The sequence below is a fragment of the Nomascus leucogenys genome, chromosome 22a (assembly GCF_006542625.1).
Source record: "Nomascus leucogenys isolate Asia chromosome 22a, Asia_NLE_v1, whole genome shotgun sequence".
Taxonomy (NCBI): domain Eukaryota; kingdom Metazoa; phylum Chordata; class Mammalia; order Primates; family Hylobatidae; genus Nomascus; species Nomascus leucogenys.
This window is the reverse complement of record NC_044402.1, coordinates 57,723,180-57,742,791: the sequence shown is the minus strand read 5'-3', so window position 1 is coordinate 57,742,791 and position 19,612 is coordinate 57,723,180. Positions and strand designations below refer to the sequence as shown.

Genomic DNA, 19,612 nt, shown 5'->3' with positions numbered 1-19,612 from the left:
TTAATCATGGTCCAAAAACTGTTAAAGAAAAATCAGAGACAGTAGTTAAAATGGTAAAAACAGATTTTATTCAGGAAAAGCTGCAATAGAAGAAGGGATTCCAGTATAGAACTGGGCTTAATTCCATATAGAGAGCATGCACAAGTGGGGATTCCTAATTCCAAATAGCATGGACAGGAGAGCAGGGTGGGGGCTCAGTGGATGAAAAATTACTGAGGAAAGAAACGTCACGGGTAAGGGGATTCTGGTTAAACAGAACTAACAGGATCCTTGCTACAGGTTGGCCAGGGTGATAAGATACCAAGGGTGGCAGTGAGGAATTTGATCAGATATTGAGGGTGATCTCAATATCTGGGGAGTTCTTTCTCAACTGACTTTGTAAGATTCCTGTTACAACTGGGTATGTAAAGAGATGTAAAGAGGAACACAGAAATCCAAAGCTCAAGGCCTAGTTGAAATGAGGATTCAGAAGAGCCTGACTAAAGTTTGGTCAAGGAGAGCATTTTATCACTGTGTGCAGGACGCTATACCAAGTACTTTATGAAAATGAGCTAATTTAATCCCTAAGCCAACCCTATGTGATAGATATAACTCCTTTTTTACATAAAAGAGAATTGTTGCAAAGAAGTTAAGTAAACTGTCCAAGGTCACCCAGCTAGCATGTAGTAGAGACAATATTTAAACTTGAGTATCTGACTTCAACCATTAGTATTTACTGCCTCCTGGACTCCTTGGGGCCTCCACATCTCCTTCGGTGTGTTGTTTGGTTAGAATATGTGTGATGTTCCAATGATCTCTAAGAGTTAAACTGTGTTTGAAGTTAAGAGTTAAAGGGAAGTATTTGGATCTATAGGTGACTGATTACAAATTTAGTTTAATAGATAGTAATTGAGTAATTTAGTTACATAAGAATTTAAAGGGGGGCACCATATATTAAATGCCTATAACATCACTCTGGTTATTAAAATTATACATTAGACTTTAAGGTAGTGACTCAAGACAACATAATAAGTCAAAAAAAATTATCACAAGAATGTGTGCTAAGAAAAGGCCATAGGATGGTTTCATGCCCTTTTCCTCCTGGCAGGTTCACTTATATGTGTGACCCTGATGCCGAGCTTGAGTTTCTGTTAGTACTTATGATAACTAATCTTCATAGGACCTGCTTCTAATGATTTTGGTATCCTAAATTCTGGGCACTGGTGAGTAATAATGAGGTCACTTTGTAGTTTAGCAGACTCTCACTTTGTTTCTTTTAATATGTAAATTAGAGTTCCAAGTTCTTGCAGGTAAGAAACACCTGCCACTAAAAAGAAGGTTAAAATGTCCTCCTGAAGAAATGTTGTATCTGGCTGTCATTAAAAAGCCAAAAATTAATGGATGATGGTGAGATGGTGGAGAAAAGGGAATCCTTAGACACTACTGGCGAGAATGCACATCAGTTCAGCCCCTGAGGAGATCCCCAGTTTGGAGATTTCTCAAACTAAAATAGAATTACCATTCCACCCAGGAATCCCGTTACTAGGTGTATACCCAAAGGAAAATAAATTGTTCTACCAAAAAGACACCTGCACTTTTATGTTTATCACAGCACTATTCACAATAGCAAAGACATGAAATCAACCCAGGTACCCATCAAAGGTGAATTAAAGAAAATGTGGTACATGGCCGGGCGCGGTGGCTCACGCTTGTAATCTCAGCACTTTGGGAAGCCAAGGTGGGCGGATCATGAGGTCAGGAGATCGAGACCACGGTGAAACCCCGTCTCTACTAAAAATACCAAAAATTAGCCGGGCATGGTGGCGGGCACCTGTAGTCCCAGCTACTCGGAGAGGCTGAGGCAGGAGAATGGCGTGAACCCAGGAGGCGGAGCTTGCAGTAAGCCGAGATTGTGTCACTGCACTCCAGCCCGGGCGACAGAGCGAGACTCCGTCTCAAAAAAAAAAAAAAAAAAAAAAAAAAAAATGTGGTACATATACACCAAGGAATACTACACAGCCATAAAAAGAACAAAATCATGTCCTTTGCAGCAGCATGGATGCAGCTGGAGGTCATTAACCTAAGTGAATTAACACAGGAACAGAAAATCAAAAACTGCATGTTCTCGCTTATAAGTAGGAGCTAAACATTGGGTACGCATGGACATAAAGATGGGAATAATAGACAGGACCTAGAGCCAGGAGAGAGGGAAAAGAAGAAGGGTTGAAAAACTACCTATTGGGTACTTTGTTCACTACTTGGGTGACGGGGTCATTAAAAACCCTAACAGCTTCACACAATATAACTGTGTAACAAACCTGCATGTGTAATAAATTTAAAGATTAAAAAATTTTAAATGCCATATCCTTATGCTGATTTTTGTGCACATATACATGGCTCTTTTGCCTCATTTAGGTCAAGAAGATGTTCCTTTTTGAATACAGATCTCTCTCTAAAGGATACTTTTTAACCACTCTCACTTTATTGTTCAAGTCGACCTTGCATAATGAAGTTTTCGTTGCTTTGAAAATAGGAGTAGTAGGCCAGGTGTGGTGGCTCACGCCTGTAATCTCAGCACATTGGGAGGCTGAGGTGGGTGGATCACCTGAGGTTAAGAGTTTGAGACCAGCCTGGCCAATATGCAACATGGTCTCTACTAAAAATACAAACATTAGCTGGGCATGGTACAGGGCACTTGTAATCCCAGCTACTCAGGAGGCTGAGGCAGGAAAATGGCTTGAACCTGGGAGGCGGAGGTTGCAGTGAACCAAGATCACACCACTGCACTCCAGCTTGGGTAATAAAGTGAGACTGTCTCAAAAAAAAAAAAAAAAAAAGAAAGAAAAGAAAATAGGAGTAATATTTAGTCTTGTGTTTTTTTCCTTGTAGGAAAGACTTTATTCTAAGGAAGACCATGCACTGTTCATCTCAGCAAAGAGATGTTTACACCATAGTGTCTGAATAGATTTGGGCATAAATACTTTAAAAGATATAATAAGGTCACTAGACCCTGGGTGGGCCTGGGATAGAAGACAAAGTTGTGAAAGAGGCTCTGAGAACAGGGTTGGAACTGGATAAAGGTGTGCCTGCTTTACAGTTTTTCTTGAGTTCAATCATTTAACGTAATGCCTCTGAAAGTAACTTACTGCTGTCTTTGGTAGAAATGCATATTGATGTATTGCCAGTGCCACAGCTGGGATGTCTGGACCAATTTGGAAGGTTGCAAACTGCCACTTACCCACTTTCAGACCTGTCTTGACTTTCTGGCCTTTCCCCACACTGAATGAATGGAGTGGGAGGGAAGAGCCTAGACAGAAACATATGTTTTCTATTTACTTCTTCCTACCTCTTTTTTTTTTTTTTTTTTGAGACGGAGTTTTGCTCTTGTCGCCCAGGCTGGAGTGCAATGGCACAATCTTGGCTCACTGCAACCTCTGTCTCCTGGGTTCAAGTGATTCTCCTGCCTCAGCCTCCTGAGTAGCTGGGATTACAGGCATGCACCACCACACCCAGCTAATTTTTGTATTATTAGTAGAGATGGGGTTTCACCATGTTGGCCAGGCTGGTCTCACACTCCTGACCTCAGGTGATCACCCGCCTCGGCCTCCCAAAGTACTGGGATTATAGGCGTGAGCCACCGTGCCCGGCCTTCCTGCCTCTTTTCATGTCGAATGCTTAGAGGTTTTCCTTTGAGTCATGGATATGAAGACCTAGAAAGTATTTGCTAAAAAATATCTCCAAGGAAATACAGTCTCTGTACAGTATTTCTTGAATTTGTAAATTTGAAAACCAGAGATGACAATTTGTTTGATAAATACATGGATAGTTTGAAAGCTTAGTAAGATCCAAATTTCGTTTATTTTTATTTTTTTCTTGTTTCCAGTAGGGTTGGAAGGGTCCAAATTTTAGACATATGTATACAAAAGCAGTAAATGAATTGGAAAGAAGAGGGAAGTTAATACTTTTAGCTTTTCTCTTTTAGAGAGATTAGCTTTCCATTATTTTAACAGAATAGCTTACCAAAATGTTCTTTCCCCATTTTGTGATGAACATACTGAAATCTTGTATCTAATTAAATTCAATTCCTACCTAAAAGTTTTCACAAAAAAGATTATAGTTCATGTTTGTGACTAAAGAAACAAACAGAAGTTGTTTATAAAATGTTTGCTGGAAATGTTAATGTCCTTGTTTTCACCAGTGAAATTAATGATGAAAGCTTTTCTTCTTTCTTGAAAGTTTTCTTTTCGTTGAAATGCTATTTGTTTTCCTGGTTATTGGTTACTTGTGGACAGATAGCAGTTGTGGAGACATAAACTACTGATTGTTAAAAATTTCAGCATTCTCTTTTTAAAAGAAATCGGCAAGCCGATTCTAAAATTTATATGGAAATGCAAGGATGTAGAATAGCCAAAATAATCTTGAAAATGAGCAAAGTAGGACTTACTTATCTCTGAAAGTTACTCTAACGCTGTTGTAATCAAGACAATGTGTTATTGGCAAAAGGACAGACGTATAGATCAATGGGATCCAATTGGATCTGATCCAGTCAGATCCAGTTCCAAAAATAGAACTGCACATATGTGGTCAAATTCGATAAGGATGCCGAAGTGATTTAATGGGAAAAAGAAAGTGTCTTCAACATATGGTGTTGGGAAAGGTGTTTTTCCACATGCAGAATAAAAAAGAACTTTGATTCCTACCATATGCCACTGACAGAAATTAACTTGAGATGAATCAGGACCTAGACTTAAAAGCTAAAACATTACAATTTCTAAAGGACAACATAAAAATATCTTTACAATTTATCTTAGGACACACATAGCACTACCATTAAAAAGTTGATAAATTGGACTTCATCAAAAATAAAAACACCTGCTCATCAGAAGATAACATCAAGTAGACAAGCCTTTGTTACAACTATATTTGACAAAGGGCTTGTGTCCAGAATATATAAAGAATTATTCAATTATGGAATAATTAAAAGAAGGCAGTCAACGTTTTTAAATGGGCAAAAGATTTGAACAGACATTTCATAAAATAAGGAATATCACTGGTCAAAAAGCACATGAAAAAGTGCTCGTGATCATTAGTCATCAGGGAAATGCAAAGTGAGATACCACTGCCTACCCACTAGAATGGCTAAATTAACAATCTGTTTTATTTTTATTTCTATCTACATGATACTTTCGTGTATGAAAAATCGCCAGGTAATCATTCTCTAAGCTTTCTACAGTATCCATCTTATAAGTTAAAGAATCATAGCAGTAAGAACTATAAGCTCTTTGTAGCCATTTCACTCTAATTATTAGACTGAGAACCTTGAAGATGTTGCCCTTTGAAAATGACTTGTCATTTGGGCAATCTGGCTTCTCACTATTTAACAAGTGTTGCTTAAGTATCATGTAGGAACATTTGATGTGCTCCACAGCCCCTCACAGCTTCTGATAATTCTGCTTGTGACATCCTTGAGAGATCCCTGAGTGGTAGTTCAAGATTGTGCTCCAGTATAAAAGTGGCAAAGTTTGTCTTTTAAACAAACTTGTATTTTTTTCAGAGTAGAAGATAAATTTTTGACTAAATCAGTCATTTGCCATACTCTAAAATTCATTTTAGAAACTTGGTTTTAGGTTTGTAGTTTTTGCCCAAATGACCACTTAACATGGGACACCACCCTAACCCCTACCTCTTTCCCAGGAAAGTTAGATCTTTGTCCAAGATTCCACCAGTATTGAATATTTGCTCTTGCCAGATATCTTGTCAAAGGTACATTGTCTGCTTTTGGTTGACCAATGGGGTATGGGTTGTTATGCCAGATGAGTGTCACCTAGTAGTGGAATTAGAAAATCATCAACCAAGGGCCCGGCATAGTGGCTCACATCTGCAATCCCAAGGCTTTAGGAGGCCAAGGTGGGAGGATTGCTTGAGCCCAGGAGTTTGAGACCAGCCTGGGCAACATAGCAAGACCCTGTCTGGTGACGCACACCTGTAGTCCTAGTCACCCAGGAGGCTGAGGTGGGAAGATCACTTGAGCCCAGGAGTTTGAGGTTACAGTGAGCTATGATCGTGGCATTGCACTCCAGTCAGGGCAACAGAGCAATATTCTGTCTCTAAAAAAAATTAAAAATTAAATTTAAAAAGTCACTAACCATCAGGCATTGGAAAACATTTAATGGAAGCAGAATAATGGGATGATAGCCTTCCTAATGCTATAGTAGACCAAGGAGTACTTCACATTTTTTTCTTCATGCATGCTGGTACTGAGGTGGGTGCAAAGATCCAATAGACAGATCTTACCTCAAGGAGTTTATTGTCCTGGAGGAACTAATCACCTATGTGAATGTGTGATTAATAGAAAATAGCATGATAATGTGTCATAAAAGAAGTAAACTGCTATAAAAATCAAATATGTTATGAAGATAAATCTATTAGAGAGGTATAGGTATAAGTATAGGTAAAATGCTATTGAAATATGTAGGAAGAAGAGATTACTTCTGATTTTGAACCACAAAAATGAAGTGTCATTTAAAATAGAGTCTGAAAGAGAGAAGTTATGTCCTAAAAAGATTTAACTGGAAGCTATTACTTTTAAATATCTTGTTATTTCTTATGACTAAGGAAGTGTGGTATTATGGAAAGAACGTCGGCTTTGGAATCAGACTTGTCTGTACATGTCTACCATTTAATAACTGTCGGACATCACATTGCTTCCTTCTTTGAAATTCAGTTTTCTCAGCTGTAGCATCATAGAGGAGTTGTGATTATCTAAATGATTAAATGGGATTACACTTTTAAAAGCTCCTAGCAAAATGCCTGGCACCTGGTCACTTTTCATTATATGCTGGTTCCTTTTGTTCTCCTGTCTGACCCAATTCAAAGTCCCTTCTGTCCCATTAGCTTGTTTTATGAACATGGAGGCAAGGATTCTGGGTAGGAGGCAGTTGTAGTACTTCATTCATTAAACATTTGCTGACTACTTTGTATAGTGGAAATCTAGAGGCAGGGATTATTATTATTATTATTATTATTGTTATTATATTTTGAGACCAGGTCTCACTATGTCGCCCAGGCTGAAGTACAGTGGCACAATCATGGCTCACTGCAGCCTCAACTCCCCAGCCCAAGTGATAATTCTGCCTCAGGCTCCTGAGTAGCTGAGACCACAGGTGCATGCCACCACACACAGCTAATACTTAATTTTTTTGTAGAGATGGGTCTCACTATGTTGCCCAGGCTGGTCTTGAACTCCTGGACTCAAGCGATCCTCTTGTCTTAGCCTTCTAAAGTGCTGGGATTACAGGCATGAGCCACTGCACCTGGCCTAGGATTAACTATTTTAATAGGCATTTAGGAAGTAGAATGGGTAGATATGGGAATTCAGGGAGAATTAGGGGAAGGTGGATAGAAAAGAGGCTAAACTGATTTTCTTCTACTATAATCTTTGGAATCAAACTAAGAAGGGCAAATCGATTATTCTTCTCAGGAAAAGATTTTCTTTATTTTTAAATGTATAGGTAACATTAGCTGTCTTCTACCTGATAAATTTGTTTTCTGTAAGTTTTGTACCTTTTTTTAAAAAAGAAATTATTTGTATCATAAAGGACCTAAATAACATATATGGCATGAATGTACATCTGCCTGTGAATGCTGAATTTATTCTAGAAAATATCGCTTTGCACTCTTTGATTCTAGCTTGTGTTGCTGACCTCACTAGTATAATTATTGGCTGACTTTGTCTCTTTTTCCATTTCCTCCCAATCAGTTTGATAAAGGCTACTCTTACAACATCCGCCATAGCTTTGGAAAGGAAGGCAAGCGGACAGACTACACACCTTTCAGTTGCCTAAAGATTATTCTATCCAATCCACCAGGCCAAGGGGATTATCATGGTAAGTGCCTCCACTGGATATGTTGGCCAAGTACAGAAATCCAAGAGCTCTGTTGGAAACACGGAAACAATGTTGTGGCTTTTTGCATTCCTGTCAGGACCTAGTTTGTAGCTTATGTCAGTCGTCACTGTCAAGCTAGAGCTCTGTTACTCTTAGAACAATTTGTCTTATTACTGAACTAGGTCAGGCAAGAGAAATTCATTCAGCTGCACTTCAGTTTGTGCTGGATTAGGCTTTTCAGTTCTGACTTTCCTCCTTCCTACTGTTCTCTGTCTCCCTCATCTTCTGCAGTGTTCTGCGAGTGTCTTAGAGGGCTGATGTAAGTTTTACAAAGCTTTTTAAAATTAGAATATTCTAAGTTTGGAATAGTAGATTCATTAATTTTCCAAAGGCTAACTACTAAGGAAAAGTGTGGAGTTTTTTTCTTATTACCATCATCTGATTAACCAACAAAGATTAAGTGGGCAATTTAACGTGTCATGATATCTGCCATAACTATCAGTTTGCCTGAGTTATTTAAAAAGAAAAACAAAACATCTCATTTGTCTGTTATGTCCAAGAATGATTTAATAGTTCATATCAGTAAATTTTCTGGATTATCAAAGCTTACTACAGTATGTATCAAAACTTCTTTTTGTTTTAGAATCTTAAACACTTTTTAAAAGACCGCACACTTTCGGGCTGCTAAAGATCAAATAATCATAAACAATATTTTTAGAAAGACATTCTTTGTGTCCAAATCATTAAAAAATGCCTATACATTCATTAGTTAGTAGATAAAGAAGTGGCCAGCACTAGTTATATAGATAGACAGATAAGATAGATCTATATATAGACATAGATTTTTTTTTTTTTTGAGGCAGTGTTTTGCTCTTGTTGCCCAGGCTGGAGTGCAGTGGCACGATCTCAGCTCACTGCAGTCTCTGCTCCCAGGTTCAAGCAATTCTCCTGCCTCAACCTCCTGAGTAGCTAGGATTACAGGCACCTGCCACCCTGCCTGGGTAATTTTTTGTATTTTTAGTAGAGACGGGGTTTCACCTATCTGGCCAGGCTGGTGGGCCTTGGGTGATCTGCCCACCGTGGCCTCCCAAAGTGCTGGGATTACAGGCCTAAGCCATCACACCCGGCCTGGTAATATATATTGAGTGGTTTTTATTACTTATGTCAGAGTCCCTTGAGGTGCTTTTTTAGAAATGCAGATTCTCAGGGTGCACCCTCAGTCATATAAAATCAGACTTTGTTTGCAAGTACACTGGGTGAGTTTTATGTCTTCTAAAGTTTGAAAACCATGGGTCCAGGTACTTCTGTTGAGGAAGCCTGAAGCTTTTTTTAGCCTAGCAGCCATACCAGGCAGTCAACTTATGATTAAGCTTGTGGCCAAGTAAAACTCCCAGGGATTTGTCTGCAAATTTCCAGGTTCTAGCATTTGTCTCTTAATTGTTGGTTTTCATTAGCTTAAATGCAAAACTTTATTTCTGTTAAGTCGTATCTTGTTATCCCAGTGCTTTATGTTATTATTTTGTTTCTAAGTTCAACTCCGTCAGTCAAGAAATATTATACTTAGCACTCAATGGACTCATTATTTGTTGGAAACATTTACTTATTCCTTTTTTAAAAAGTAATAAACTTAATTTTTTAAGAGCTCTTTTAGGTTCACAGCAAAATCGTGTGGGAAGTTCAGAGTTCTCATATACCTCCACGCCCCAACACACACACAACCTCCCTTGCTGTCAGTATCCCACACCACACTGGTACATGTGTTACAATTGATGAACCTACATTGACAAATCCTTATCATCCAAAGCCCATAGTTTACAAGAGTTCATTGTGTATTTTGCCTAACAGTACTTTATCAGATTTGTCTTTTGCAAATGTTTTCTCCCCATATGTGCTTCTGTTCTTTTCTCTCTTTTTTCACCTTTTGGGATTTCATTTACACACATGTTATACCTTTTATAGTTGTCCCACAGTTCTTAGGTATTATGTTTTGTTTTTGTCTTTTTTCTCTTTGCTTTTTAGTTTCAGAAGTTTCTATTCGTCATATCCACAAGATCCAAGGATTTTCCCCAGTCATGTCCAGTCTACTGATGAACCCATTGAAGACATTCTTCATTTCTGTTACAGTGTTTTCGATCACTAGCATTTCTTTTTTATTCTTAGAATTTTCACGTCTCTGCTAGCTGGTTATTCCAACACATTTATTGAATAGGGAGTCCTTTCTCCATTGCCTATTTTTATTGGCTTTGTTGAAGGTCAGATAGTTGTAGGCATGCTGTCTTATTTCTGATTCTATTCTGTTTCATTAGTCTGTGTCTGTTTTTGTACCAGTACCATACTGTTTTGGTTACAATAGCCTTATAGTATAGTTTGGAGTTAGGTAGAGTGATGCTTCTGGCTTTGTTCCTATTGCTTAGGATTGCTTTGGTCATTTAGGCTCTTTTTTAGTTCCATATGAATTTTAGAATAGTTGTTTTCTTATTCTGTGAAAAATGACATTGATAGTTTGATAGAAATAGCATTGAATCTGTACATTACTTAGGGTGGTATGGCCATTTTAATGATATTGATTCTTCCAATCCATGAGCATGGAATGTTTTTCTGTTTGTGTTGTCCCTGATTTCTTTCAGCAGCATTTTGTAGTTCTCCTTGTAGAGACCTTTCACTTCCTTGCTTAGATATATTCCTAAATATTTTATTTATTTATTTTTTGGTGGCTACTGTAAACAGAATTGTGTTTTTGATTTGGCTCTCAGCTTGAACATTATTGGTATATAGAAATGCTACTGATTTTTAAGGCCGGGCGTTGTGGATCATGCCTGTAATCCCAGCACTTTGGGATGCCAACACGGGTAGATCACTTAAGGTCAGGAGTTCAAGACCAGCCTGGCCAACATGGCGAAACCTCATTTCTACTAAAATTAAAAAGCAAAACAAAACTTAGCCAGGCGTGGTAGCGTGCACCTGTAATTCCAGCTACTCAGGAGGCAGAGGTTGCAGTTAGCTGAGATGGCACCACTGCACCGGGTGACAGAGTGAGACTGTCTCAAAAAAAAAGAAATGCTACTGGTTTTTGTATATTAATTTTGTATCCTGAAACTTTGCTGAAGTCATTGATTAATTCCAGGAGCCTTTTGGTGCATTCTTTAGGGTTTTCTAGGTATAGAATCATATCATCAGCAAAGAAAGGTAGTTTGACTTCTTTTCCTGTTTGGATGGCTTTTATTTCTTTCTTTTGCCTGATTGCTCTGGGTAGGACTCCCAGTAATATTTTGAGTAAGAGTGGTGAGAGTGGGCATTCTTGTCTTGTTCCCATTCTCAAGGGGAATGGTTTGAGCTTTGGCCCATTCAGTATGATGTTGGCTGTGGGTTTCTCTTAGATCTTATTATTTTGAAGTATATTCCTTTGGTGTCTAGTTTTTTGAGGGTTTTTATCATGAAGGAATATTGGATTTTTTTTTTTTTTTTTTTTGAGACGGAGTCTCACTCTGTTGCCCAGCCTGGAGTGCAGTGGCGTGATCTCGGCTCACTGCAAGCTCCGCCTTCTGGGTTCATGCCATTCTCCTTCCTCAGCCTCCTGAGTAGCTGGGACTACAGGTGCCTGCCGCCATGCCCAGCTAATTTTTTGTATTTTTAGTAGAGACAGGGGGTTTCACTGTGTTAGCCAGGATGGTCTTGATCTCCTGACCTCATGATCTGCCCGCCTCGGCCTTCCAAAGTGCTGGGATTACAGGCTTGAGCCACCGTGCTTGGCCAGGATATTGGATTTTATTGAAAGCTTTTTCTATTGAGATAATGTGGTTTTTGTTTTTAATTCTGTTTATGTGGTGAATCACTTTTATTGATTTGCATATGTTGAGTCAGACTTGCATCCCAGAAATAAAGCCTATTTGATCATGGTGAATTAGCTTTTTGATGTGCTGCTGGATTCAGTTTGCTGGTATTTTGTTGAGGATTTTTGATTCTGTGGTCATCAGAGATATTGGCCAGAAGTTTTCTTTTTTTTCATTGTGTCTCAGCCAGATTTTGGTATCAGGGTGATGCTGGCTTCATAAATTGAGTTAATGGGGGGAGTCCCCCCTCCTCAGTTTTTTGGAATAGTTTTGGTAGGATTGGTACCAATTCTTTGTACATCTGGTAGAATTTGGCTGTGAATCTACCTGGTCCAGGGCTTTTTCTGGTTGATAGGTTTTTTTTCCAGATTCAATTTCAGACCTCATTATTGGTCTGTTCAGATTTTCACTTTCTTTCTGCTTCAGTCTCGGAAGGTTGTGTGTTTCCTGGAACTTGGTCATTTCCTCTAGATTTTCTAATTTGTGAAAAATGCACAATTATTTCTTATTAACTTACAAATCTATCATCTGTATGACTGAAAAAAATAAGACTTTTCTGTATTAAATTTTTAATAAGTATTTTGACTTACCATTGCAGTTTATTAAAATATCTAAAATTTTCTAGATTTTGTCCTAAAACAGCCTTTATATTTCAAATTCTTCTGTATTCTTATTTATGTGAATATTTCTAGTGGTCTATCTTTCATTTTTTTCATGAAATAATATAGAGATGACACATATCCACCATAAGTTGTTTTTCTATGAAATAGTTTATTTTTTCATCTCATTTCCATCCATGATTCTTTTACATTTTCATAGATTCTATGCTTTAGGAAATAGGCATATAATTTACATTTGAAAATGATGTTGAATTTTTTTCTTTATCAGAGTTTGCATGTTTTTCATTTTGTTTATCTATCTTCCTTCTCTCATATGCCTTTTATATAATTTTTAGACTAGAATATAAGAAGATTGTATAAAGTTTTAAAATAAGCTATTATGCAGCTATTTTGTGATTATTTGTGCCCGTTAGCAAGGAGCGTAATTAAAGCTGTTTTCCCTCTTCCTGTTGAAGGGACATCTTAGCCTGAGAATGCTGCAATGTTTTCTGTAACTCTTGAGCCTGGAGTGCCCTGATAACCATACAGCTAAGTAAGCATTTAGATAAAAAGAGGAAAGCAATTGCACCCATGGGCAATTATCTTTTTTATTAATAAGCTGTTAGACAATTAAGGGGAGCTTAGATGGTCTCTCGAGTGTGGTATTGTACTAAGTTGTGGGTAAATAACCTTGTTTGTGTGCTGGCTTATTTTTTGTTGTCAGGTTGCCCATTCCGTCACAGTGATCCAGAGCTGCTGAAGCAAAAGTTGCAGTCATACAAGATCTCTCCTGGAGGGATAAGCCAGGTAGGTCATATTCTTCTCTCTGCATCTGCAGTAACGAGGCCTCAGACAGATCTCTGGGTTTTATTTAATGTTCTTGCAGTGATGCTATGTACTACTTGTCAGGCCTCACACCAGACATCTTATCTTCAAGATGGATTAGGTTAAAACCTTGACTTATCTGGTTTAGACTCTTGGAAAATTCTAGTTCTTCTGTCTGCTAAGCTGCATTTTTATTTTTCCTAGTCGTAAAGGAAGCTGGAAACCTTCCCCCCAACCTCAGTTTGTTTTACTATCTCAATTGAGGACTACATCTTTAAGAATAAAATTGTTGAGCAATGCATGGAAGCTTATTAATGAAGCTGAAAATTAATGACAGCATATTTCATTTTGGGAAATTGTTTTCTGAGCAGATGATAATGTAGTACATACTGGTTGAATGTTCTGATAGGCATCAGTTATTTCTGTGTTTAAGCTACACTTCTGATGGTAGATCAAATAGTTTGTCAAAATACTTGGTCTTATGAACAATGGAAATGCTCAGATTGTAAAACCAAATGTTAAAGAGTACATTTTTTAGTGAGTCTACCTTTAAAAAATTAATACTGTGACATAGCAAAGACTATTTTCTATAGTGTGCTTTCATGTTGACTGGAATTTTGAAGGAATAGGGGAAGAGCTTCTGCTTCCTTAGCTGAAGAAGAATATTATATATTTTAGAGTTAGAACATCTAAATCATCATACATCTTTAAATTGTTATTTTTATTTAAAGAAAATTGTTACTCTAGACAACTTTACAGCTGCTTCTGTGTCCAAAGTTCAGATAACAAATCTTACATAGTTTTTTAGTACTTTGAGCAAAGCAGTGTTCAAGGTGCCATAGAGTATGCAAGGAAGAATCAGATATAAATCCTGCTCCCACAAAACCAGTGTCTGAAAAAACAAAAACATAAACCAAGTGTCATGAGAGGTACACATAGACTGTCTTGGGTCTTCTGATGAGGGAAAGACTATAACCAGCTGAAGAGGTCAAGGAACCCTTTATGGAAGAGATGCCCTTTGAATTAGGCCTTGCACGAAGGTTGGGAATTGGGGAGAGAGAATGCACAAATGAAAGACTATAAGGTGTATTAAGATTTCAAGCTTAGGATAATGGTGGCACCAATACATAAATACTAATAGGTAACTTAAAGGGAGTATAGTTGGTTTCGGTTTGAGGGACTTAATTTTAGTGGTTACAAACTGCTGCTAACATATTTGATAAGGAATCTAGAAATAAAGAATTAGTGGCTTTTTTTTTTTTTTAGCAATTATAAAGGATCACCTTTTTGAAAACAATACAAGTTCTTAACGTATCTATGTTAACATATTATGTCTGCATTTAAATGGTATTAATGTGGACTTGGGGCATTAGATAATTTAGGACCAGAAATCTGATGGTCTTTTCAGTTAGAATTGTCGCATAGGTAGAAAGCCATTCTCTTTTTTGGAGTCCTAGGATGTGACATGCCATGGGGCATAGGTAGGAAGTCAGTGGTAGAACCAAAAATTGAAGCCAGGCTTTCTGACTCTTAAGATTTTTTATTTTTTTGCTGAACTCCACTCTACTTTAGAGCTTATTATCATGAGTTTGCTGGAGGCAGAGAAGAGGTAGGGAGTCAAAAGCTGTGTTTGAAAATGTAATCTTGGCTAATCTTTCTCTTTGTCAAGCATTAAAAGGAGGTGGGATCAATGAAGACTGAACAGAAATGGGGAGAGAGGGAGAAAATACATTAGGGTAGTGAAGTATCACAAAAGTCAAGCAGAAAATTTTGAGAAGAGAATAAGTTCCACCAAGTCCCTTGTAGCAGAGATTTTTTTCATGAAGAGAACTGAGAAAAGGTGGTTGGATATGTTGAGAGGATTATTTGAGTTTGACTTTGGTGAGGTGTCAGTAAAATGGTGGAAACCAAAAGCAAGATCATACTTGCTTAAAAAATTAATGAAAGATAGTAAATAACCTTTTCAAAAAATGTGTCAGGCCAGGTGCAGTGGCTTGTACCTATAATGCTAGCACTTAGTAGGGAGGCTGAGGCAGGCAGATTGCTGAACCCAGGCATTCAAGACCAGCCTGGGAAACATGGCAAAAACCTGTCTGTACTAAAAATTAGCAGGTGTGGTGGTGTGCAACTGTAGCCTTAGCTACTCAGGAGGCAGAGGTGGAAGAATCACCTGAGCCCAAGAAGTTGAGGCTCCAGGGAGCCGTGATCATGCCACTGCACTCCAGCATTGGCAATGGAGTGAGACCCTGCCTCAAGAAAAAAAAAGAAAAGTGCTAGTAAAGGGGATGCTAGAGTGGTATTGGCTTAAACATCATGGGATTGTTCATTTCTGGGTTTAAGACCTGAGCCTATCTGTAGGAAGAGGAGAAGAAAGAACTGTCAGAGAGGGTGGGCTTGATGAAGATATAAAAGAAAGAAAATATCTCTCTAACCAAGCAGAATTAAGTTCTCTTTCTTTTATACCATGACTGGATTGTATGTGCCTTTGCTCTTAACATTTGTTACACTTGGTTGTAATTATTTGTTTACCTGTTCATCTTTCCCAATAGTTTGTGAGTTTCCTGAAAGGAGGACTGGATTTTTACTTAACTTTCTGTCTCATAGTAATCCAATGAGTTACACTTGTTAGGTGCTTTAAAAATGTTGGAAGAGTGAATGGGCATATTTAGGTATGAGGTGGATCCTAGAGTGTGCATGGTGGTATGCAGAGAGAGGCAAATAGGAACTCAAAGACTCAAGTGAAAAAGTTACTTACTGGAGGAAGGATGATATGTGCTTGAACCAAAGGATGGTGACAGAGAAAGGCGTACCCCTCAGCAATGTGGGAGCATAGAGGAAATAGTTAAGACACAGCAAAGGAAGTTGATGGAGTGTATCAACTGGTCTTATTCTTCCTTGTAAATAAAGTAAGGTCATCAGCTGGAGAGTAAAGGGGTTATGAATGATATTCTGGTTATAGAAAAGGTTAGAAACTACCACCAACAAATGTGATAGGGAATCTAGAAGAAATTAGAGGTGTTTTTTAGCAGTCATAAAGAATCACCTTTAAAAAAATAATCTTAATATACTAACATTATCTCAAGAAAATTAATGTTTATAGTTAATAGTAATGACCACGTTTGTATACTCTTTGCTTTTGACTCCACTGTATTTCTCCGTTTGCCCTTGATCCATAAGTATACCCCTTACTTAGCTGGAGCTGGTTAGTAATTTTCACATTACCCTTTAGACCTGCATTGTAACCTTTTATCTGAGATGAACACAGATGTATAGTGCATGCCGGCAAGCTGTAAATAATATCTTGCTTTTATTTGATGTCTTTATTGAGTGGATCTCACTCAGCTGGTGGACTGTATTCTAAAGGGCAGAGAGTTAATGAATGAATGAAAATTCCACGTAAAACATTTTGATAAGGTTGAATTTTGCAGGTTGGCCTAAGTGCAGATTAGAGCTTGAAAACTCCAAGCGTGTATTAAAATATTGAATGAGAGTTAAGAAAACATCATTAAAATGTACAGAAGGTAGAACTCCATGTGGTTATTTTTATCTCAGAGAAAACTACTTGAAAAAGATACCTTCAACTATAGGAAATAGATTTTTTTTTTTATTTTTGGAGACAGAGTCTTGCTCTGTCTTCCAGGCTGGAGTGCAATGGCGCATTCTCAGCTCACCGCAACCTCCACCTCCCGGGTTCAAGTGATTCTCCCCCCTCAGCGTCCCGAGTAGCTGGGATTACAGGCACCCTCCATCATGCCCAGCTAATTTTTGTATTTTTGTAGAGATGGGGTTTCACCATGTTGGCCAGGCTAGTCTTAAACTCCTGACCTTGGGTGATCCGCCTGCCTCGGCCTCCCACAGTGCTGGGATTATAGGTGTGAGCCACCACGCCTGGCCAAGAAATAGATGTTTTAAGTAATCAAAATGTTGGTGATCAGAAAAGAGATCGTTGTGACTCAGCTGGCGTTGCTGATTTTTTTTGTAAAGCATACTTATAGGATCACATTTCATTTTCCTTTTTAATTAACCTTAATATTGTTACAAAGTCACTGAAAATTAATGAGCTTCGTATCCAGCTTAAGAAATAGCAATTAAACAAAAGAATATGGCCAAAGAAAATGGGTACCCCTGCATTTATTCTCCTTTCCTCTCTGAAAAGAGAAATACACAGCAGTCAATTCACCAACACGAAATAAAAATTATAAATATTTATGCCCCAACAACATAGCTTCAAAATACATGAATTAATAACAGAGAACTGAAAAGAGAACTAGACAAATCCACAGTTATATTTGGAGACTTCAGCACTCCTCTTAATAATTAACAGAACAAGCAGGCAGAAAGTCAGGAAGGATATAGAAGCCTTGAACAATACTGTCTACCAACTTTACCTAATTAACATCTGTAGAACATGTTACCCAACAACAGGAGACATGAAATAGTAACCCAGGTAGATCATAGTCTAGGTCTTTAAAATCCATTACAAATGTAAATAATTTGAAATCCTATAAAGTAGGATTTAAAGCAGAGCAATAAAGCAAGAAAAACAAAAGATTAGAAAAGAAGAAAGAAAACCTTTTTCTATTCTCAAAGTGATTATCAATGTAAAAAATCTCAAAGAACCTAGCAAGATGCTACTGTAACTAGTAGGTGGAAGGATACTAACTCAATATACAAAAATCAATTCTATTTCTTACAGTGAACAATTGGAAATTAAACATTTCAAAAAGTATTAGTTTGCTGCAAACATAATTGTGGCTTTTACCGCAAATACTTTTGTAGCAACCTAATACCATATACAGTAGTACCAGAAATCCAAAATATACGTAAGATCTTTATGTGAAAGACTGATGAAAAACAAAGTTTTTCATCAGACACATGTTTCCTGATTTCAAAACTTACTGAAAACTATTGTAATTAAGATGGTGTGGTATTAGGGAAATGATGAAGACAGATTAATTGGACAGAATAGAGTTCAGAAATAGAGCCACATATATATGAGCAACTGATTTTTAAACAAAGGTGCCAGGGCAATTTAATAAGGAAATGGTAGTGTAGAGTTCCAGACAACTCTAGAGTTCTACAACAAGTAGATCTAGAACAATTGGATATCCAAATGCAAAAACCCTAGACATATACCTCCAAGCTTATATAAAAATTATTTAAAAATGGATTATAGAACTAAGTAACTGTAAAATGTGAAACTTACAGAAGAAAACAGAGTATCTGCACGGCCTTGGGTTTGGTGTGTTCCCTGAAAGAAAACAGTGATAAATTAGACTTTACCAAAATTAAAAATTTTGCTCTGCAAAAGACAGCTTTAAGAGAACAAGATAAGCCACAGACTGGAAGAAAATATTTGCAAATCATAAATTTCATAAAAGATGTGAATCCAAGAGATATAAAGAACTCTCAAAACTCAGTAATTAGAAAACAGTTTTTTAAATGGGCAAAACATTTGAGTAGACAGTTCACCAAAGAAAAAGTGTGAATGGTAAATATAAGCACATGAAAAAATATAGCTCATTAGTGAAATGAAATTTAAAACTACAATGAATATCATGATATGCCAAATAGAATTGGTCTAATTTAAAAACTAGCAATGCTAAGTGCTAGTGAGGATGCAGAGCGACTGAAAGTCTCATACGATAGTGGAGGAAATGCAAGTCGTAGAGTCACTTTGAAAAGGAGTGTGGCAATTTCTTACAAAGTGAAGCTTACACATGCTATGTTGACACAGTGATACCTGTAACTAGTATTTATAGAATTGAAATAAAAGCGTAAGTCCACATAAAAACCTGTTCCTAAGTGTTTATAGTATAGGCATTATTCATAATTGCCAAAAACCAGAAACAACCCAGATGTTCTTCAGTGTGTGATTGGATAAACAAATTGTGGTATAGTCATACAATGGAATATTACCTGGCAATAGAAAGGAAAAAATTACTGATACACCCATTAACATGTAAGGTTCTCAAATGCATTATACCAAGTGAAAGCAGTTAGACTCAAAAGCACTGTAGTGTATAATTCTATTTGTATGACAAACCTATAGGTACCGAGTGATTGCTGGGAGCAGGAGAGGTGTTATAAAGGACAAGAGAAATATTTTTGGGTAATGGGAATAATCTGTCTTGATTGCAGGGTAATATCAAAACTGAATTTGTCAAATGTTGCAGAACTATGATAAAAGGAAATATATTTTATTTAAAAACTTTTTTTACTTTTTTAGAAAAAACTTAGTCCCTGAGTAAAAAGGGGATATATTTTACTGTGTGGAAATTATACCTTAATTTTTTTCTTTTATTTCTTTTTTTTTTTTTTTTTTTTTAATAGACAGGGTCTTGCTCTGTCACGCAGGCTGGAGTGCAGTAGTGTGATCACATCTCATTGCAACCTCGAACTCCCGGGCCTAAGTGATCCTCTTGCCTCAGTCTCCTAAGTAGCTGGGGTCACAGGTGCACATCACCATGCCCAGCTAATTTTTTACTTTTTT

The 19,612-nt window shown here is 37.4% G+C and overlaps 1 protein-coding gene across 1 annotated transcript in view; it reads left to right on the top strand.

The window, feature by feature from the left end:
- Nucleotides 1-19,612, top strand: part of PRIM2 (DNA primase subunit 2) — a 315,579-nt gene that overhangs the window by 261,902 nt on the left and 34,065 nt on the right. The window contains exons 11-12 of the mRNA XM_003254106.4: nt 7,739-7,865; nt 13,019-13,101. Coding sequence (XP_003254154.2) covers nt 7,739-7,865; nt 13,019-13,101 — 210 coding nt within the window. The remainder of the gene's footprint in view (nt 1-7,738; nt 7,866-13,018; nt 13,102-19,612) is intronic.